This window comes from Colletotrichum spaethianum (genome assembly GCF_022836535.1).
Source record: "Colletotrichum spaethianum MAFF 239500 DNA, contig34, whole genome shotgun sequence".
Lineage (NCBI taxonomy): Eukaryota > Fungi > Ascomycota > Sordariomycetes > Glomerellales > Glomerellaceae > Colletotrichum > Colletotrichum spaethianum.
Genome location: NW_026054804.1, coordinates 130,457 through 151,435, shown reverse-complemented (window position 1 = coordinate 151,435; position 20,979 = coordinate 130,457). Strand labels below are relative to the sequence as shown.

Below are 20,979 nucleotides of genomic sequence, written 5' to 3'. Positions count from 1 at the left end.
GCAGCTAATCGCAGTGGTCTGTTGGTGTGCTAACTTGAGGAACACCGCAAACTCAACCAGCCTTGACTTGGGTAAGGACTTTGTCACCGGGATCGCTTAGTCTCTCGGGTTGCCTGAACATGGGTGCAATCTGAAAATTGAGTGGTCGTTGCCACAGACTATCGTTCAGTGGAAGTCATCACACTATCATGGGGGCCGGGGTGGTGCCACACCCAGCTGGTGTGGTGGTATGATTGCCTGCTGCAAGCATCAGTTGTAGTTGCATCTCAATTCCCACTTTGCAGGGGCTGTAACTATAATCCCTGTTTGTGTAGATGATTTCTGTACCTTGACTCGCTGCCACTACAGTGCGAATTTCGAAGATAAATCCTACCCCCGGCCAACATGTATGGCAAGGTAGGGTTCGCGCTCAATATCATACGAGTGTGTCGGAAAAAACGCAAAAAGCACGGGGCTGTGTGTCCTTTCTGCATATCAGTCATATAGACGACATGATAAACATGCAAGCTCAGGGAAAACCCAGATTGCCATCCCTCAAAGTCTTTCCCACGGCCCTTTCTACATCACTCTTTGTGATGACCTTGATCTCGAGCGCTGTCCTCGTCACCCCTGAATCTGACCGGTACTGTCACACCCTACCTTCGACAACTTTGACCGAAGAGAGCTAAGGAAGCCGGTGGGTTGTGCAAGACCTGACTGCTCGATCCTGATACCGGCAACGTACGAATCCCTTCATCAAATCTTCGACAGACATCGTTGACAACAGCCAAGCATAAGGAAAACAGCTAGATCTTATCGGTTCTGTTGTAAAGCATGGCACCCTTTTAGATTTCTATGTTTTTATTAAACACTTGCTAACTTTATTTTGCTGTTGCCCCAGACGTACTTTTCTCAATTCTTTCCAGATTCTCAGCTCTGCTACAGGCTTTCGGCCTGTGAGTTCTACCCGATATATCACAATCGCAGTGCCTGCTTGCTCTATCCGTCGCGACACAAGTATGTCTGGAAACACTCTTGAAGATCAATGCTCTAGGTCAGTTTTGCCTGCTCTCCGCCCAATTGATCCAGCATTGGAGCAGTTCAGAGTGTTGCTCGACGCGAATCTGGAAGCATGGAATGCCGCATCTTTAGATCTCGAGACTCAGCTTTCAGGTTGCATTGATCATTACAAAGATCTAAGTCGAGAGTTGAGAGCACATCAATTGACTATCCTCACGGACGCTTATTCGAGGCCGTGTGCCCAACAAATCCTTGGGAGTCCTGAAGAGTACACGATCCCACCAGCCGATCAATTCATCATCGTCTGCCGGGATAAGATTATATCATATAAACCGAAGAATCAGGCATCTTCAGAGGCCATGGGTGATATTCAAGCTGATGAGCAGTCCGGCATGCCAGCTGGAAGCACCCAGTCTGGGGCCTGTTGCACACTGAGTAACTCCGATCGCAGGGCATTAGTCCAGGTAAGTTCAAACGAAGAAAGATCGACATAATACTAACTTGTCGTTTCTGGGACGAATTGAGCGAAAGTTCCATATCCACTTCCAAGCGTAGCAACCGGCGACCTCGTCAGGGAAAGACATACTCGAAACGGAACAGTCGATCACGTCACAAAAGTCTGCTTCTCGTGCACTCAGACACTGGATCTCCTCCTATTCCAGATCTCATTTCCACACCATCGATCGCTTCTACACCTGTTATCTTTGGTCACCATATTTCGTCAGAGATTGTTGAGGCCTGGTCCCAAGATCTTAATCTGACTTCGCCCAATGCTATTAAAACGGACAAGGTTAGGAAACAGAATCTCTGGGTTTTTCCGTATGTGTTGGATGAAGAGATTGCACTATTTGTTCTGCGATGTCCCGCAAATTGTCAGAGCTCAACCTTCTCTAGACATCCACTGCAGCAGGAAAGAGCAGTGAAGCATTTGAGAGGTTGCAATGTGAAGTTCAAGGATGAACAGGACATGATATGTCGGTATGCTCAACAAGGTATTACTCTCTCCTATACTGAGTGTACGTTAATACTTTACTAATCACGAGGAATCTGTATTAGTCGTCAAAGACCGAAAGAAAAGACTTGTGACCACGAGATGGGCAATATGGCACAACAACACCCTATTCTCTGCGAATGAGAAACACTTACATATAGACAGTTTAGACTGAGAGTAGAGGTAGAGTATGACTATTATACATCCAACCCTTTGATTGGTGTGCGAAGCATCCCAGAACAGGTATCCACTGACAACAAGACAGGCCGAGCCCTTGAACAAGGTTGCGACAGATGCAACAGCCCGAAACAGAGGAGCAAGGCGATTGTAAACGATGGATTGTTGGAAGGAATCATATGGGTTTAAAAGAAACAAATACTGAGGGTCAACGGGAAAACATTCGATCAACAAGAGACACATGGGTAGAAGACACAAGGATAGTTTAGATCAAGTACCTTCAACTCCCTCACAGGAAATTAATTGATAGGGGTATTTAGCAACCAGTTAAGCGTATCCATAAATGTCTTCATTCCGATTAACTCACTTGCATCGCTAGTATAGCTCCTCGGTTTGCTTTGGCCGACCCAATTGCGATCGTTTTCAACAGCACAACTACCCAAGAGGTGAACAATCAGATGAAAAGAGCATATCTGGGGGATTCCACTCTCATTTGCATCTGTATAGTGAGTAATCGACCCCGTCCAGGCCTGTAGCCCAGTCTTTGTCGTCGAGTTCAGACCCAATCATCAAAAGCCTCAAAGCGGGGTATGTATGGGGAGACACGCGAACTTCGGCAACACTGCGGGCTTCACTCTATCGGCGCTTCTAATCTTCTGTCTATCTATTCACAATAAATCTGCGCAAAGAAATGACTAAAAGCCTGATCTAATATTCATACGCAGCTCCTAACCATCAAGTTTGACTTCAGGGCAGTCATGTTGGGCAATGAGGGTTAACTGCGATGCTATGTAACCTGTGTGCAAAAATGATGCTTCATTGTTAAATACAGTCCTCCACCTCTGTATTCAAGAACGCTGTACCGGCGTTAAGTACGCATTAAGAGGTCCTTTTTCCCACAACAAATATATCTTCTGTCTTGGAGCCCAGTCGGTGCTATCGTCGGCGATTTTGAGGTCGAAGTTCCAGAGGACACGGGCGAGTATAAGGCGCATTTCAACGTATGCCAAGCTAAGCGCATACTTCTGTCAGCATTCAAAGGTGCGATATCAGTAAACCGCTCAAACTCACTTTCTGCCAATGCAATTACGGGGTCCGATATGGAATGGTTGAAACGCCTCCTTGTTGTCGCTGGCATAAGCTGGGTCTTGTAACCATCTCTCGGGGTGGAAGCCGAAAGGGTCGCGAAAATTCTTCTCGGAGTGGTACATCGCCCATTGGTAGATAGAGACGGTTGTCTGGGTATTGATGTTAGTCATTTGCCTCAATCAGGTCTGTACATGTGAACTTACACCCTCGGGAACGTAGTGGTCGGCAATAGTTGCGCCTCCCTGGGGAACAACACGGGGTAGTCCTATAGGTACAGGAGGGTATAGACGTAGCGCTTCGTCTAGACATGCGAGTAGATAGGGCAGGTTGCTAACGGATTGGAAATCGATCTCGCTTTCTTCCTTGAAAGTAGAACGGATCTCATCCGTCAATTTCTTGAGAGCGTCCTGATTCATGAGCAGGTAGTATGTAGCGCCGGAGAGTAAAGTCGCTGTAGTTTCGGATCCGCCAATAATAAGGATACTGCTGTTGGCTTTGAGTTTATCAAAGCTCATATCCTGCTCCGTTATTAGTCCTCCGTGATCTTGGGGATAGAAAGCCATGACACATACCCAGTCGTCCTTCTTCTTGAGAAGGCCTTCGATCAAGTCAGGTCGGTCTTGGCCGAGTTCCATGCGTCGTTTCAGCTTTGCCTCAGTGAACTCTTCATGGTGTGCTCTCTCGCGCTTCGCCTTTTCGGGAATCATAGCCATCATAAGCTTCAACACAAAGGGGTAGTGAGTGCCCGTTTGCAGCACTGTACCCAGACGCGCCATCTGGAAAATCGACTTGACCCACGGATGGTAATCGGAACCGTCAAGGCATCCAAAGGCTTCGCCAAAAGCCAGGTCACCAATAACATCAAAAGTCGTATAGTTGTACCATGCTGCCAAGTCCAACGCCTTACCGCCTTTTTCCCCATGCTCGTGAAGCCTCTTGATAAGTAGATCGACGTAGCTTTTGATCATGGGCTGCTGGTCACGCATACTGCGCTCGCTGAAACCATGCGCCAGCGACCGGCGCAAGTTGGCGTGCTCCTCCCGACCAGAGCTGACAATGTCGGACGGCGCATTGGGAACAGAGCGATAGAATTTCATTGACTTCTCCATTTCGGCACCGCCTTGGCTTTTGTGGCCCATGATGTCCTTCCATGCTCGTGAATCGTGGAAGGCCAGCTCGTCGGGTGCGATGCGTACCACAGGACCGTACTTCTTATGCAGTTCGAGCATGTCGAAGGGGAGAGTCCCCGTGAGTAGCTTGTAGCAGAACGGCGCTCGGGAAACGCGCATCCATATCGGGCCGGGGAACTTTGCTAGTGGGTGGAGAAAGAGGTTGTAGAAGGCGTGGCCAAGGCCATAGAATATCGCCTGTCAAGAGAAGTTTATTAGATTGGGGGTCGGCTCTAGTCTTCTAGAAGCTGCTCAACTGCCGGCCTGGGCTAAACTTACGAGACCGACTACCAAGCCAACCGTGTTGGCCAAGCCAAAAGATAGAAGTGCCATCTTTGTTTTCCCATTCTCTGAAGTAACGAGATGCGACACAGAGACGATGTTTACAGATGGGGTCTTCGAGAAAAACTCGACACTACCTACCCTCGGGAAGAGTGTTCCATCAAGGTGGTTTTGTATGCAACTTCAGATGAAAGCGATTACGAAAACGGGACGTCTAAGCCTTGAAGGTGGGGTTCATCCGGCTTAGAGGTTGGACCCGTTTGGACGTGATCCTAGGCCGATTTCCCCCAAGTGCCATCTTGCTGGCCGATGGTGTACGTCAAGCGACCCATCTCGACCCCAACCCCCTCTCTCTGCAATGAAAGCTTCTTTGCTTCAGAGCTCGTCGCTGGTTGCCATGCCTGCCGGCATGGCTAGCGGTGTTGCTTTCCGTTAAGTGGATCTCTGTGACTGTTGCAGTCCGAAGCCGGCAACCAATGCTTTCTTCTCCTGTGTTATTTCACGTCTCCCAAGTAAAAGGGGGATCGGTCTCGCATTCGGTTCCGCAATTGATAGCTACCGACTGGAGTGCCGAGTGCTCCGTGCATGAGAATTCGAGCTAGATGCTGCGGCGGTTCGCTTGGCTAGTTTCCGACCGGCGAATCATCTGCATACTATTACAGGGTTTACGAGATCCATTTACGCGGGGTTCCTTGCCGTCAACTGGACTGGTCTTGGCGGCTCGAACCCCATAAACGCATCACTGGTACTGTGGGGGGTGATGATGACGAGGGTCGAGACGAAGTCGGGTTTGTCATTGGTAGCCAGTCGACGGTTGCTTGTTGTAGGGCCCGTTGCAGATCGGTGCGACGTCCCATCAAGCTGGATGAACCACAAATCTCCCACCACGGGGATTTGGGTGACATCGACAGACCGAGACCGACTCCGACTCCGAGATTAGGAGAATGGATCGACGCAAAACAGCAGACACAATTTGGAGATGCCACAACCACGATATTCTTAACGACAGAATATTTCTCATGTTATCGGAATTTCAAGCCTAGCTGCCGACTAGCAAAAAGGCAAATGTACGCAACCCACAGGGATGCGGAGTTTAAGATCCTTATCCGCTAGCCATCACAGAGCTAGGGGACGTCAGACTTCACCGTGTTAGGCACCCGAAGCGGGTGTCAGGTCAGGGGCAGAGATGCGATTGATTGTGCTTGAAAACTTTCACAAAACAGTCACTCTAGCGCAAAAAATGCCTTTTCAAATTGAACAGAGCAAGAGCCCCGAGCTTCCTTATTCAACAACCTTGAGAGCTATAAAAGCAGCAGAGCCTCTCTCTTGCCAGAGATTACGACGTACGTAGCCTTTGTCCGGTTTCCGAGCGCCTTGATATCCAAGGAGAGGAGAGGACGCATCCCATCGCACATGGATAAGTGAGAAAGACAATGGTAAGTTGGCCTTAAGAAGAGCATTGGGAAGTGATTACTGATCATAGGCTAGACGCGAAAACCCAACACCGGGCAATCGCTTGTAGTCACATACACCTTTTCGTCAGTACACCCGTCCCTCGAATCTCAGAGGCAAATTACCTTGAATTAATCCAGTGTTGTCATTTTTACTCGCGTGGCTATTCGCTTGCCACTGATCAAAAAGGAGGTCTGATCAAAGATGGTGGTTTCGGAAAGCACATGAGTCTGATGTACTTGTCTCCGTGATCTGCACCAATTTAAGGGTACTAATAACCAAATCTCTTCGCCATCCACGGACCATGTGATAGCCCCAGATGGGGTTGAATAATCCCCCACAGGCCTCTCCAACAAAAGTTGCACACTAATGTCATTCGGCCCAAAACCAACACCAACTTTCCGCATTGAGAAACGCTCGCCGACCTACTGGCCCACGAGTTTACTGTGGCATGGAAAGTCCCGCTCGATCTACCAGTCACAGGGTCCTGCCAGGACTTCCCCACCATCTGGTCCGGTCCGATGCGCAATGTTAGCCACTCCCAATGATTCTGGCATACCTACTACTGCACAGGTAGTAATCGGAGACGGACAGAAACCATATACATTGGCTGAAAGTCAAGCTTGCAGGCGCCAGGCCAGTTGGGTTGATGGCAACATCAGAAGTCTTTGGTTATTTTAATCCGCACACTTTCACTGAATGTGAGAAAGACCCTTCCCTCAAAGCACGCGCCTCCTCAACTGATGCAGCAAGTGGCGTGCAGGTGCTTGCAGATCAGAATCATTAGTCCGTGAGACAATCGCTCAGCTGCAGCGTCAGTAAGTAGACTAGACAATGGTGTACCTCCATAGCTATGCTCGAATTTCAATCAATAAAGTTCGCGGCTCGTCCACCAACAAGCTCAAGACTCCTTACCCCTCCTTTACGTCTTCTCAACTCTATCCCCGGCTTTGGTCATTCACCACTCGTAGCTTCGCAAACACGCATATCTAACATCGTGTGACGTTTCCTCTACTATCGAATGGACTGAAACAAGCAGTACGCATTGCTCAGGAAAATGCTCGATATTGCAATCATTGGGGGCGGCATCGCCGGACTTACGGCCGCAATCGCGCTTCGACGAGCAGGCCACCCCGTAACAATTTACGAGAAATCAGCACTGAGCAATGAGATTGGCGCTGCGATTAACGTGCAGACCAACGCTTCGCGGCCGCTACTCGCGCTCGGCATGGATCCCGTGCGAGCCAGGTTCGTGCCGGCCAAAGGCAGCCAACGGGTGAAAGGGGATACCCTGGAGCCGGTCCACGAACTCAATCTGGGCGCCATCGCGGACAAGTATGGCTCGCCGTGGTACTTTGCACATCGAGTCGACTTGCACCAGGAGTTGAAGCGGATGGCAACGACGGATGATGGGGGCCGCCTGTCACTTTCAAATTGAGAAGTGAGGTCACGGACTACGTGGGTATCAGTGCGTTTCTGGGCAACATCGTTGTTGCTGATGAAAGCTGCACAGGACCCTGATGGAGCTCGGTTCAGCCTTCGTGACGGGACTGTCGTTTCCGCAGACCTGGTCATTGTCGCAGATGGCATTCACAGCGGTGGGGTTGAAGCGGTCCTGGGATCACCTAATCCTGCGTTCCCCGCGGCGCAAGGCAACTTTTGCTATCGGTTCCTCCTACCGATGAAGGATGTTCTATCTGATCCGACCACAGCTGAGTTGTTCGATGGCGCCGCTGGAGGCGTAAGAATGTTTCTTGGGAACGAGAAGAGGATAGTAACTTATCCGTGTCGAGAGTTTGTGTGATTTTGGCTGTTGGTCAAGACCCTTTACTGACGTGGGATAGCGGCGAGGTCCTCAACTGCATCGGCATATTTCACAATGAAGTTGGGTCATCAAGTAGAGAAGGTCAGTCCACGGGACCTGGGAGAGCTCGCCAATTTCCGAATAACGGATTGGAATGGGAGGAAGAGAAGCTAACTACATCCCAGACTGGCATAAATCGGTCGACAAGTCTCTTCTCCTTGAATGCTTCTCCGACTTTCACCCCAGCGTGCTTTCCCTTCTCAGGTGAGTATCTTCGTTTCCAGAATGGCCCAAGCCTCGAACAGTCTGACAGACATACAGCAAGGCGAGTGAAGTCAAGCAGTGGCCACTACTGTACAGGGCCCCAATTCCGACATGGAGGAAAGGCAGGATGCTTCTCATTGGAGACGCTGCTCATCCAATGCTGCCGCGTAAGACAAAACGAGTCCTCGTTCCAAGCTGCCTCAACCCACTGACTGCCCCTAGACCAAGGTCAAGGCGGCGCCCAGGCCATAGAAGACGGTATTGCCCTAGGGGTTTGTTTGTCAAACGTTACCTCGGGGGCCGAAGTTCCGGAGAGGATTGAACTCTTTGAGCGGATCCGTAGGAATCGAGCCAGTGCAGTGACAATATTCAGTAACGCAGCGCAAGATGAGGCGGAGAAGATCAAAGAGGCGGCGTCCGAGTTTGTGCCGGTTGACCGGATTCCGAGTGAGTTATTCTGTCAAAGTTGGCAAGGATGGGTCTCATCTAACGTCGAGGACAGCAAGCCCAGAAGCCTTTTATGACTTCCACTTCGACTACGACATCGTGGAGGACTCGGCAAATCACATGCGGGAGCTAAACCCCGACTTCAGGCTTCCAGACTCGTTTCTTCGGTGAGAGGTCAACGAGCTCGCGGCATTGTGATAGAAGCTGATGGCTGAGCCGGATGTATGTGAGTAGGTCAGGATGTCCTAGGGAATTTGCTTGACTTGGGATGGGTGGGCTGTTCGTAGCTGGGGAGGCAGCTGGTGAATGTTATCCTGAGTTGTGGCTGCGTCTTTGTTTTCCGGTGCAAGGAATAGAAAGGAACAGAGTATCGGAGTGGGAAGGAAAGAGGAAGACGGAAACGAACGTTGGTTGTTGCCGCGATGGGAACCACCGACCGGCAATGTTAACTTCGAGGGAAGGAAAAGCCCAAGGAATCTCCAATCCCGCCTGCTTTATCAATGCAATGACGCAACCAGCAAACACCAGAAATTTCTGCTATCCTTCTTCGTTCACCTGCAACTCAACCAGCATCATCAACGTCCGTCACCTAGACAGCTTGTATATCTAGCCATCAGAATCGATGCCACCATTCCCTTGCGTTCATTCCAAATACCCAAGCAGTCACTGCATGCAAATGTCATTATCGACATCCATGTACCAAGAAGAGGCCTACGACGACCCCCTAACTACATGGCCCTTGACGGGAGCATGTCTGCGCAGGCGTCCAAGGATAAGATACATCCCGCGGTTCTGGCGGCGATAACAATGGGTTGTATCACGGCCTTCTTCGCCCTTATTACATGGTTGATGAATATTTGCTTGCTCTGTCGACGCATGCGAAAACGAGACGAGGAAGAAAATGCCCACGACCCTCCAAGTGGACCTAACACTTTCGAGCCAAAGGTAAGTAGCTCTTATCCATACCCATACTCCTGACCGAGCTGTCCGTGTGTTGACTAGCCTTGCCTAGGCACACGAACAAGTCGTGACCGGCACTCTGATAGACGGTTCCAGCGAAGAGGAGGCTGTATTACCATCAACCCAAGTTGTGCACCGTTCAGTGCCAATCCCCGGCATCAAGAAAATCACGGCTAGAGAACTTTACGACAGCCAAGGCCGCCCTGTTACCCTTTTCTATTACCTGGTCACTATACCCGCCCCTCTCGGTATCATACTTAGCTGTATCGGCATAACTTATCGCCCGTCTCGTCGTTCAGAGCACGGCCAGGAACCAATCGATAGGACAGACGCATCCGCAGTGACGCAGGTAAGCATTCATGCTTTGGGGCAGCTCCTGGTGAAATTCTACACTGCTGACCAGATTTCCGCAGTCAGACACGCTACTCGCAAAGAGTCACGGGGAAATAAGTCTAGGGAAGGAGAAGCCAGTTTTGTCGACCCCGCTTGCGACACGTTCCGGCCCATTATTACCTTGGATGGACTTCACACCTGCGATGTGCGCCATACACCTTTTTTTCTGGATTTCTATCGGAATGCTTGGTATCAGCACCACCAAACTCAGCCGTCCGACTTGTATCGGCCACGGGCTATGCCTTTGTTGGTTCGAGTTTGGCGAGGAGCAATGCGAACCTTCGTCTGGACTACCCAAATTGGACGTGGAAGAAGTAGACAATGTGCCCGACAATGGTCCTGCCCGAACCAGGCTGCTGACCGACACTCATTGGGTACAGGCATTTTCAAGAGCCCGTCGGCTACAAACGAGTACTCGGGAATAGCCGATCCAACAGGCTGTAGACGTTACGAGATTGGAACGAGAATGGGATAGAAAGCACGAACGTGTCCCGCAGGATGAACGTTGGCGTAGCATGGAAATTGATGGATATCCTAACAATGGACTGGTTTTCTTTTGTGGGAGGCCTACTAATACACTTCAATAGTATACACTTCACCCACTTCACGTCCGTGACTCCTGCTCAGGGAGATACACTCGTTGAACAGCGCGATCATGAGCCGCCTTCAAAAGCACCAACTCCCGCTCGTGCCTCTTCCGCATCTCCCTGGCCTCGAAGGGCAACATAGTCTCATACAACTGTTCCCTGGCCTTGGATTCCCTAGATCGAGCTAAGACAATCACGCTCACCAACCACGCAGCCAGAAACATAACGAAGGATTTCGATTCCATCAGCCACTTGTCCAAGCCGAAAAAGTAGACCACCAGGAGCACCGAGCTTAGCAAACACTGAGCCATGGGCAGCGCCAAGTCGATAACGGTCCATACATTTGGGCCAAAGGAGCCTCTGTCCTTCATCTTTTCGTCGTAGGCTTTGAGCTCGTCCTTCCACTTGAACTCGCATTCGTGGGCTGACTTCATGTCGACAAGGCGCAGGTGATATGCCTCTGTGGCGTATACGATACGGGAATGGCGCTCTTCGTACGAGTTCTTGGGTTCGGCCCACTCGGAGAAGAGCGCCTCGAGCTCCGCCTTGGCCTCGCGAACCAGCCGGGCTCGTCTGCGGGGCGTATCGGGCCCCTCGATTCTCAGTTCCGCGGTTTTCGGTCGAGTGGGCGTTATTGATCTCCTGGTTGGTGATGGAGGGGGAAGAGTCTTGTCCGTTTCGACTGTCGGTGACCCTCCATGGAAGTCTCCAGACTCATACTCGGTTGGATCGGAGTCTATGGGGATTTCTTCCTCGTCGTCCTCGTCGTCATCCTCGTAATCGCTTTCACGCCCACTCTCACTCTCCTGCTCGTCCTCATCCTCGCCCTCATATTCGGCATCATCGTCCTCACTCTCCTGGGCCATGAAACTAGAACCAAACCGATACGGGTCCTGCTCAACACTTTCGCGCGCAAACATTTCGCAAATCTGGACGAGCGCCTGCACACATCTTTCGTCGAGCTTGTCCCTATGGACTTGCGCTTCCCACTCCTGCTCCGGCGTCCTCTCGCACACCCTGCCGATGGTGTCGATGCACTTGTTCACGACGGCAAACTTGGCATCCTGCTCGGCCATGCTGGCCGAGGTCGACGCAATCGCTGCGCCCGCATGCTGCTTGGCCAGGTCTCGCAGCTCCTCGAGCGTCTCCTCGACACTTTCAAGCTTCTCCACCAGACCGGAGAAGCTCCCTGCCGACTCTGTAGGGCTATCCGGCTCATCCCGTTCAGGGACAGTCTGCGGGAAAGAGGCGAAACACATCTGAGGCGGGTACAGTGGTGACGGTGCAGTGTGTGGCCGTTTGGGTGAAGTCACTATACCCGGCGATACTGCGCTCGCCGGCGAGGCGAGAGACATGGTGCTTACCGACGATCGACGCTGGATCTCCCTCCAGCCCTCGACCATGCGCTTCATGAAATCCGCCTGCTCGGGCATGATCTTGACAACCTCGTCGGCGGCACTTGAGATGAAGTCATCCGGCAGTACGGGCAGGTGGATGAGCGGCGGAAAGGGGGCATAGAGACCGCCGTCGAAGGGCGGCTGTCGTTTTTCTTTTCGGTGCGTTCCGATTCGGAAGTGGTGTCCTGGAGCTGCCGATGCTGGCTGTAGGCGTTGACCTCATCAAAGTAGCCGCCTACGCTATGTGACGACTTGCGCGATGAGGCTGGGGTTTCGATGCCGTTGTATATCTCATCCTCCTCGTCGCCTTGTTCCTCATCGTCGTACTCATCGCTGGAGAATGAGAAGTCACCGAGCTCTTCGGAAAGGCGTCGCGGCAGCAGGACGGGGGACCCCTTGCGGGGACTTGCTGGGAGATGGCTCATTGTGCGATGCGCTGTGCGTGTACCAAGGAGCCGTGTGTTGTCGCCGGGTTGTGAGTTGAGATTAAGGATGATGGTTGTTGGTGGCCACGAGTGGTGCGGACCGCGATCAACGAAGCCAAGTCAAGTGGACTGGGATGATGGGATTGCGGAATGCGGCAAGGGGAAAAGGGGAGGGCAGGATTGGATCCCTTGGCGCGGGGTGGAAGTGGGCGCTGGGCGGCGGTGAGTGAAAAGGCCGCACGAGGGACGGATAAGAACTGCGATTGTTGGACTATTCGCATGGGCTATGAAGATGCGACGGTCTCTTGAACCCTGGAGATCTAGGACGGGCGATGCGAAAGGATGGAATGATCGATTAGAGCTGAGATGAAACCCTTCGGAGACGCCCTGGCGATGTAGGCCAGAGACCAAAAAGCATGTAGAGGCGGTGCGCGCATGTAAGGGACGGATGGAACCTTGCAGGCCCTGTTCTTTTGTCCTCCTGCTTTCTCCTCCTTCTTTTCTACAGAAGTGCAGAAGTGCAGAAATAAGGTATTTCCGATCGGCGGTCAAGTTAAACTTCGGTGAAGACGCGGGCACGGACGGGGGAGGGGTTACGGGGTTTGGGACATGATGAGACGGACGAGTGAGGTGATTGAACCATGGGATCGCGGTGAAGCGAGCGAGTGCGTGCGTGCGTGAGCGAGTAAGCGAGTGAGCGAATGCGCGTGTGTCTGCACCTCTGAAGAATCGAGGAACGAGAGAGAGAGCGGCGTCGGACGGGCTGCGGAACCACGGGGCGGGAAGTGCGAGAGTGGATATCATCCCTCCATCCAGAGATGCAAAAGAGGCGGGAATGAGGGATGGCGTGGGCCCCTGGAGATGGGCAGCGCTGGATTGCATGGATGCGTGGATGGACGGGATAAAATGGCAGGTGGGAGGCGATACGATACAGGCAGGCCAGACACACACACACACACACAGAGAGAGAGAGAGAGAGAGAGAGTCATCGGTGTTGGCACATTGGGACGTTGGCACGCGTGTGTGTGGATTCGTTTCTGCAGCAGGAGGAAAAAAATGCCCATTTTTAGTTTTTTGGTTCTGGATCGGGCCCAAGTCCTGTCGACCCTTGGATCCTCACGACCCTCTCTTTTCGCCTCTCTCGTCTGTTGGAGAGTCTGTTTCGGCCTGTCATTGATTCTACCCAAATGCGCATGCATGCGTGCGTGTGTAAACCCAAGAGAGGCGGCAGTTCCGCGCCGGCCTCCCGTCATGAAATTTCCCTCGTCCCAGGTCGTTAGTGTAGTTGAAAAGGTATTGTACAAACTCGTCCTCTTCTCTTCTCTCGCTCTCTCAGACATACGACTCCAGGACTATCGTCGTCAACGGCCCAGTGGTATCATTTTCTCTCCTCCATGCGAATGCGTGCTGGTCTTCGACCCTTTTTCTTCCCTCGCTCTCCCCCGTTGGTCTCCATAATGTGCAGCCCAAAAGTCCACATGCATGAATGCCACGTCAAATTATTCCCTGCAACTGCAGCAGAAGAGAAGAAGGGGACCAAGAAAAAAGTGCCCCCTCGGCTGTGGGCACGACACCGCTGGCGCCGTGCTATCCCCCACACACCGCTCTCTTCCCCCCTCAAACCCAGCCACCTCACCGGATGAACCATCCGCGGCGGGGATGCACACGGGCTTTGGCTACAACTGACGCAGGCGCGCAGGCGCGACAGAGACCCTCTCTTCCTATTCCACGGGGGTTTTTTCCCCCTCTAACTGTAACCGTACTGGATGCCCAGTCCGACCTTCGGGTTATCGCCGATGGGACCGCCGACGCGCATCTTCTTGGTCGGGCTCACCATATCCGACCGCGCTTCTTGCCCGGGACCGTGACCATTGCTAAACTTGCGCTTGTCCGCGCCGCTCTTGGTGATGCCAGAGAAGAGCTTCGCCTGCAGCCTGGCACTCTTCTCCGCCGGCGCCGGCGTACCGTCGCGCGAGCCGACGGAGCTGGCGACCTCAAAGCTTTCGCGGGGGTCACGGCGCAGCATCTCCGAAGCCGCCTGGCTGGCCTGGCTCTCGTAGACTTCCTCCTCGTCCTCGTTGCCGCCGTTGGGCAGAGGGCGACGGCCGTTTCGCGATGCACGCGACGCCTGAGACAAAAATGAGGCGGACTTGGCGACCGACTCAAGGGCCTGACGGGCAAGCTCCTCATTGTCGTCGGCCGAGATGGTGCTCTCACGGCTCTTGCGGGCGCGCTCCTGAACACGTTCCTGGATGGCGGGCGGCGGCGTGCCGGGCAGCACTTGAGCGTTGGAGTACCTGTGCCGAGGCTCGCTCTGGGGCACCAGATTCACTGACGGCAGAAGCCCGGACTGCTGCTCGTGGCGCTGTGCACGCGAGAGTGGCGTCGTCGGCAGGGAAGACAGAGACTGGGCGTTTCGGGTGTGCTTTGCCGGCATGCGGGGCGCAGGTCTGACCGCCGTCGTGGGCGTCGTGGGCGCGCTGTTGTTGTCCTGGCTGAGAGCCTGCAGCAGAGCCGCAATAGGCTCCGGCCCGTGGTCGCGGTCCACCCTGGCCTCGCGGTTGGCCGACCGAGGCGTCTGCTTGGGGGTGGCTCGGTGAGCCTGCTGCGGCGTTGAGATGGTATGCTGCTTGGGCGTCATGGCTCCGTGGAAGATGCCGCCCGGGCTACACAGCATGTGGAAGTGCTCCCGATTCTCACGGATGCGGTTAAGGAGCATGTCGCGCTCCTCCGTCAGTCCAATAATCTCCTCCTCCTTTTGTGAAATGACCTTCTTGGCCATCTTGACGCGCCGGGTGAGGGCGTCGTTCTCGTCCATGGCCTCCTCGTACCACATCTTCATCTGGAGGTACTTCATCTGGGCGGATTCCGAGGCGGCGCTGAGCTCGCGGACGGCGTGGCGCGAGTATTCGGCTGTCCTGAGGGCCTCAATCTCCCGCCGGGTCATCTCGTGCTCCACCGCCGCCCTCTTTGCGTCCTCGTCGGCCTGGAGGCTGAGCAGATTGTACTGCAGCTTGTGGTGCGCGGCCTCCATCTTCAGCTTGGCGTGCTCGGCGATGCTCGCCTGCATCATGGCTCGTAGTTCGTCGGCCGTCGCTTCGAGGACCTGCTGGGGCGCTGGGGGGAGGTAATCTGTGCCGAGGCCGCCATCGCGTCGGACGGTCGTGTTGAGACCGGTCGCGGGAGGCGAGAAGAGGGCGGAGCGTTGCGAAGCGCCGTACGCAGCCTGAAAAGCACCGTTGCCCGCGTGGGCAGCAACTTGCGAGGAAGGAGGCGGTGTCAAGGACGAGGCAATGACGGCGGAGGAGCTCAGCCGGTCGTCGTTGGCCTCTGTTTTGACGGATTGACTAGGGTCGATGGGGGAGGCGGGGACCTCAGTGGAGGGCAGCGTCACTTGCGACGAGTTCAATGCGAGAATGTCGTTGTCCTGGGGTGTCGTGGGCTCGTCGGCGACAGAGCGGGTTTCGGTCGGGGTGCCGTTGGGCTGCTGGGCACCAGCATCGGAGTCGGCAGCCATGGTGGGGGGAGGAATGCGGAAACAACGAGCGACTATGTGGAAGCTAGAATGCGGTGGGAGATGGGAAAGTGTCGTCAATTGTAGGTAGCCAACGGAGCGCGGGGTATGTGCGACTCGGGTGTGATAAATGACGGTTCGGAGTCGGACGTGGATGGGTGCGGAGACAAGAGTCGCGTTGAGCACCACGTCAGCGGTGGGAACGAGGCAACGTGGATTGGTTGGGAGAGCCCGGCGGTGATGCAGACAGAGAGCGAGCGAGCCGAGAAGCGTCGGATTGGAGGTAGAGATATAGAGAACCGAGGGGGGGGGGGCGGGTAGAGAGAGAGAAAAAAGGGGGAAGAAGAGCAAAGACCTCTCTATCTCCGTGCTCGACGGCTTTGTCTGCCGCACGGGTTTGGAAGCGGACGGGCCGGGGAAGAGGATGCGGTGGTTGTGTGCGTGTGTGTGTGCGTGGGTGTATGTGTGTGTGATGGCGATGGTTGACGGGCGGTTGCTGTGGGAGCAAGATAAACGGAGCAGCGGCCCAAAGCACGAGCACATGGACCAGCATCGGCACCTGAAAAGCACAGGTGCAATCAGTGACTGGACTGGGCCGGACTGGGTTGGACTGGGTTGGACTGGGCGGCTGGGGCTGGGGGGAGGGACCTGGAACGGGGAGCTGGCCTGGATGGGGAAAACGCGCGGAAAAAAACAGAAGGCTGGTTGTGGGCAGGCTGGGTTGGCGCTTATCCGTAAATGGACATCGGTGACTTCGGTGAAGACCAAGGTGAGTAGCACGGTCCAACGATACGGAGCTCTCGGGTGTCTTGATTGGTTCTCTCACCGAGCCTCCGTTACCCTCTTCTTTGTGCTCCAGGGCTGCCCCCTTTCTGTTGCATCCATCTCACGAAAGCCACCAGAGGCTGGGAACGGAAGCCGACAGTGGTAGCTTCACGGCATCCAACCTCCAATGCCCTGATGAAGTAAGGATTGGTTTGTTTGAAATTTCCCACTACTGGTCAATTGCAATCAGGCTGGTGCAATCAAGCCTTGAGATAGTCTAGGATCACCTGCTTGAACTGCTCAAAGTTGTCGACAAACGGAACGTGGCCCGCGTTCGCAATCACCTTGAGCTCAACCTTGTTGTCCTTGCCCGCCGCCTTGAACCCCGTCTCGACCTTGTCTCGCATCTCGTTCATGGCCTGCGGCAAGTTCGCGTCCTTTTCACCCACTACCAGCAATGCCTCGTCGACTCCCGAGCCTACCCTCTCGTATAGCGGGCGGATATCGAACTTGTCGCTCTGCAGCGCATGGCAGCACGTCTGAAAGCCCTCGACCGTGGTCTGGTTCATGATGGCGCGTGCGCGGCTCGCCTCTTCCTGGTTGGCCCTGATCCAGTCGGCGCCGAACCAGCGTTCCATTGTCTGCTCGACCTGTTCCCGCATGTTGCCGGCCTCGCCCGCCGCCTTGGCCCGCGGACCAAACGCGTCCTCGACGCCGGCCACCTTCGGCGACGAGCTGATGGTGTCGCAGATGGCTACCTTGTGCACGATGCCGGGGTACTTTGTGACAAAGTAGAGGCTCGTCGCCGCGCCCATCGAAACGCCGACCCACGCAAAGAGCTTGTCGATCTTGAGCGATTTGACGAGGAAGTGCACGTCGTCGGCTATCGTCTCGAACTCGGTATCGAGGGCGTTGGGCGCCGACGACTTGCCGTGGCCGGGCTGGTCAAAGCGCAGCGTGCGGAAGCCGTTGTCGTGGAGAACCTTGACGACGCGGTCCCAAAGCGTGAACGGCGCCGAGAGAGAATTGGCTAGCAGGACGATGGGCTTCGAGTCCGGGCCCGACAGGTCGTATGAGAGAACCCGTCCGTCGGGGAGTGTGACCTGCTGTGCGGATGCCATCGTGACCCCTCTCTCCTGCCTGCCTGTGTCCTGGTTTGAGATGGTATGGGACTGTGTTTCGACTCGGATTGATTGAGAAAGAGGTAGGTCCGATTGCGTACAAGAGAACGGGTGACCTAAAAAGCGATAATTTCAAAAATGCAGAGAGAGCTGCTTTGTGATATCATCAGGAGGAACCCGACCTTTTGAGACCTTCACGTCATCGTCATGTGACGCCGCGGGGTCATATCGGAGGGGAAGCTTCGGGAGCGGGCGGCGGTGGGGGGAGCTGCTGCCCGGCATCCGATGCGATGTGGTGATTAATTACTGTCTTCCGACCCTTTCCAGTCAGTACGGTAAGTACTATCGGGTACATAGCTGCTCTAAGGTCTGATCAGGTACATTCCTTGCTTCCTCCCCTCGATACGTGGGTCCGTCTGTCCGTCCGTCCACACAGACCTTGACCTAGGTCGACCCGGCATACAGCAACATCCATCGACCGACCCTCCATCAACGATTAGGTACTCACTTCACATCAGACAAGTTCGGTCAGAGACAACATACAGCACCACCAACTCGTCAGGAAAGAACCTAGAAGCTACGAAAAGATGCAAAAAGATTCTGCGTCAAGGACAGGATTCGAACCTGCGCGACCGAAGCCACTGCCTAATCTGGAATCAAGGTTTGATAGCAGGGCAGCCCATTAACCACTCTGGCACCTTGACTAGTGACTGGTTGTTAGGATCCAAACCACATACTCCAGCTATGTACCAAAACACGACAAGCTACAGCATCCCCTGCCAGCCTTTACTGGGTCGCCCGCAGGCGGCGGATAACACAATCATTGAGACTGTAGTAGATGGGAAAATGAGAAAGGGAATCGAATGAACGGTACAAGCTCTAAAGCCTCTCGATGTTGCAAAGGGGGAAAAGAGGAAGTTTTCAAAGACGAGGCGACTAGAGATAAAATCTTTCCTGCCGCGTCGCACTGAGCACCTGCTGTCCCTAGTTCTGACGCCGGTTGCAAGGGTGGATAATGACAGGTCAAAGCTCCTTCATTCATGACTTCTTCGGCATGCCATCCTTGTAACGCATTTCATCACCGCCGTGCCTAGTGCTTGTGCCTGTTACGCAGTCGTAACAAAATAAAAAGATCAAAGGCCGTAATCATCCATCACTTTTTCTGTTATTGGCTTCCTGTTGCAGCGTTTAATCTTCTCATGAAAATCCATCGACAGCTTCCATTCGCTACACCGGTGTTTACCCGTCAGACTAGGCCTGTACGTACTAAGTGAGGTGTATGGCGTATAGCACAAACGGTGTATAACAATATTGACTTTTGTTTTCTTAATGCTGTCGTGATATTACTAGTCGCTCTCTACAACTTTATTTTTACAAAAAAGTAGTTTGTGGTTAATGGGCGTCGTTACATGTAATGTTGGCCAAACAAAGTCTAGACCGCGCCGTTGTTTGCACATTTATAGCATATGCAACCTTGGCGGGCTTCGGAGGCCAACATAATATCTATGGGCGAATGAAGGCACTTCGATGTAGCTGACCAAGCTAACCTCTGATTAATGTTATTCTTGAATACGTACAAGAGTTAGAGTAAAGAGAAGGATGGGCAAGGTCTCGCACCATTCAACAAAGCCCGCCGCTTCTTTGGTCGTTGTTGCAGCCGCTGAAACGCCGTGCGAACATGCTTCTCGTCAATAGCCTTCCTAATCCCTTCGAGTTCAGAAAACAGCACCGTTTTACTCTGCTGGCCCATCTCAAAGCCAGTCGTGGATCCCTTCCCGCCGCAGACTACCTCTTGCTCTTGTACCTTTAGCGCCTCGGCTGTTAGATTCTGTACCATCTCACTGGTCAAGAAGCCTAGGATATCCATCACATCATCGTTGGGCTTGTTTTCCACAATGACGCCCAGCCCGCACCACTCTCTGAACCGCTTCGCCTTGCGATACGTCAATGATGCGTGGCGGTACTCCGACCAAGTGGCGTACTCGGCAACGGTCATGTCGCGGGTCCGCTCGTCGTTCTTGCGCAGTTTCTCCAGCGCGGCTTCGCTGCTGGTGATGTTCATGAGATCATCCTGACTAGCTTCGGCCACGTTTTCAGAGAAGAAGGATGATACCTCCCACGGGAACGAGACGGTGGGGAACTTGACCCTGTTGGCTTGTGCGTCATCCGCCGGACCGGCGACGACACCATCATCCATTTCGGCTTCATCGACGAGGCTTTCTTTGTCGTCCGAGTCTTTGACGGTTTTTCTAATTGCTTTCCAGGTCAGGAACGTGCGGAGACGCTCAACACGAGCGACATCGTGTCTGACTTGGAAAATGATGTCGTTGTTAGACATGACGCGAGACCCGCGGCGGGCGGCGAGGTCGTTTGCCGTCCTAAGCTAATTGTGCATTAGATCTTCGCAATGTTTGAGAAGGGTTCTGCTCGGGAGAGATACCATCTGGACGACCTGGTCTCGAATGATATCCTCTATCAGCTTAATGGTTGGCGTGGAGACATCTTGCGTTTCTCCCGCAATGTACATCATCTGACAGGTGTGAGAAACAATAGCGCGCAATGACCCAACTACATTGTCGGTTAAAAAGGGGAAGGGGGTTTGAAAGACTGGATAAGGCGAAATAGAAGAGAGAAGAATGGCGCAATGGCGTCTTTCTAAAGTAACAAAATACATATTATTCGCGGGGAGGAGGGGAGTCTGCGAAAAGCCACTGCCATCATTTGCCCACTGACCTGCTGGATCTCTTGCTTGAACTTAGGCTCCATGCTCACTTCGGAGGCTGGGAGCTTTAGACAAAGCTGTACCGATGGGTGGACTGCTCCAGAGACGAAGGCTTTGGTGAAGAAAGGGGCTGCAACGACAAGAGACTTCACTTTATGAGGTTGCAAAAGCTCTCCTGCTGTTTGCAAGAAAGAAGCTATAGGCCCCTGGGACACTCTGGTTTACAAAAAGTAGCGATTCCATGGCGGCTGCGGTGGGAAAATCTATCTTCGTACACTTTTATACAGGCGTGCAAGCCCGTGGGAGTGCGAGTTTATCGTTTTGACACTGTGTTTGTACTGACTGAGAGAGTCGATGGTGATGGGTGAGTTGGAGAGAAAAAACAGGAATGAAAAGGTGCGGGGGGACGCCATACTTCGCT

General features: G+C 53.4%; 7 protein-coding genes and 1 non-coding gene across 8 annotated transcripts; 1 reads left to right on the top strand and 7 right to left on the bottom strand.

Annotated features, from left to right (window-relative positions):
- Positions 1 to 3,015: 3,015 nt before the first annotated feature.
- Positions 3,016 to 4,758, bottom strand: ColSpa_10240 (trichothecene efflux pump TRI12; the record flags this gene model as incomplete). Its single annotated transcript, XM_049276452.1, has 5 exons — positions 3,016 to 3,178; positions 3,239 to 3,405; positions 3,460 to 3,774; positions 3,829 to 4,623; positions 4,705 to 4,758. 5 exons carry the CDS (start codon positions 4,756 to 4,758, stop codon positions 3,016 to 3,018), a joined length of 1,494 nt encoding a protein of 497 aa, XP_049132409.1.
- Positions 4,759 to 7,216: 2,458 nt separating this feature from the next.
- ColSpa_10239 (FAD-dependent monooxygenase OpS4) lies at positions 7,217 to 7,597 on the top strand (the record flags this gene model as incomplete). Its single annotated transcript, XM_049276451.1, has 1 exon — positions 7,217 to 7,597. One exon carries the CDS (start codon positions 7,217 to 7,219, stop codon positions 7,595 to 7,597), a length of 381 nt encoding a protein of 126 aa, XP_049132408.1.
- Positions 7,598 to 10,631: 3,034 nt separating this feature from the next.
- Positions 10,632 to 11,048, bottom strand: ColSpa_10238 (uncharacterized protein; the record flags this gene model as incomplete). The annotated part of the gene is made up of 1 exon (XM_049276450.1): positions 10,632 to 11,048. One exon carries the CDS (start codon positions 11,046 to 11,048, stop codon positions 10,632 to 10,634), a length of 417 nt encoding a protein of 138 aa, XP_049132407.1.
- Positions 11,049 to 11,926: 878 nt separating this feature from the next.
- ColSpa_10237 (uncharacterized protein) lies at positions 11,927 to 12,436 on the bottom strand (the record flags this gene model as incomplete). Its single annotated transcript, XM_049276449.1, has 3 exons — positions 11,927 to 11,941; positions 11,979 to 12,215; positions 12,251 to 12,436. The coding sequence occupies 3 exons, from the start codon at positions 12,434 to 12,436 to the stop codon at positions 11,927 to 11,929; spliced, it is 438 nt and encodes a 145-aa protein (XP_049132406.1).
- Positions 12,437 to 14,183: 1,747 nt separating this feature from the next.
- On the bottom strand, positions 14,184 to 15,953 carry ColSpa_10236 (uncharacterized protein; the record flags this gene model as incomplete). The annotated part of the gene is made up of 1 exon (XM_049276448.1): positions 14,184 to 15,953. The coding sequence occupies one exon, from the start codon at positions 15,951 to 15,953 to the stop codon at positions 14,184 to 14,186; it is 1,770 nt and encodes a 589-aa protein (XP_049132405.1).
- A 1,022-nt stretch (positions 15,954 to 16,975) lies between these two features.
- ColSpa_10235 (3-oxoadipate enol-lactonase 1) lies at positions 16,976 to 17,836 on the bottom strand (the record flags this gene model as incomplete). Its single annotated transcript, XM_049276447.1, has 1 exon — positions 16,976 to 17,836. The coding sequence occupies one exon, from the start codon at positions 17,834 to 17,836 to the stop codon at positions 16,976 to 16,978; it is 861 nt and encodes a 286-aa protein (XP_049132404.1).
- A 603-nt stretch (positions 17,837 to 18,439) lies between these two features.
- On the bottom strand, positions 18,440 to 18,540 carry ColSpa_tRNA_272. Its single transcript has 2 exons — positions 18,504 to 18,540; positions 18,440 to 18,483 (listed from the first exon to the last, which is right to left on the bottom strand). It is a non-coding gene; the product is annotated as a tRNA-Ser (tRNA).
- A 753-nt stretch (positions 18,541 to 19,293) lies between these two features.
- ColSpa_10234 (SAGA-associated factor 29) lies at positions 19,294 to 20,174 on the bottom strand (the record flags this gene model as incomplete). Its single annotated transcript, XM_049276446.1, has 2 exons — positions 19,294 to 19,385; positions 19,454 to 20,174. The coding sequence occupies 2 exons, from the start codon at positions 20,172 to 20,174 to the stop codon at positions 19,294 to 19,296; spliced, it is 813 nt and encodes a 270-aa protein (XP_049132403.1).
- Positions 20,175 to 20,979: the final 805 nt, after the last annotated feature.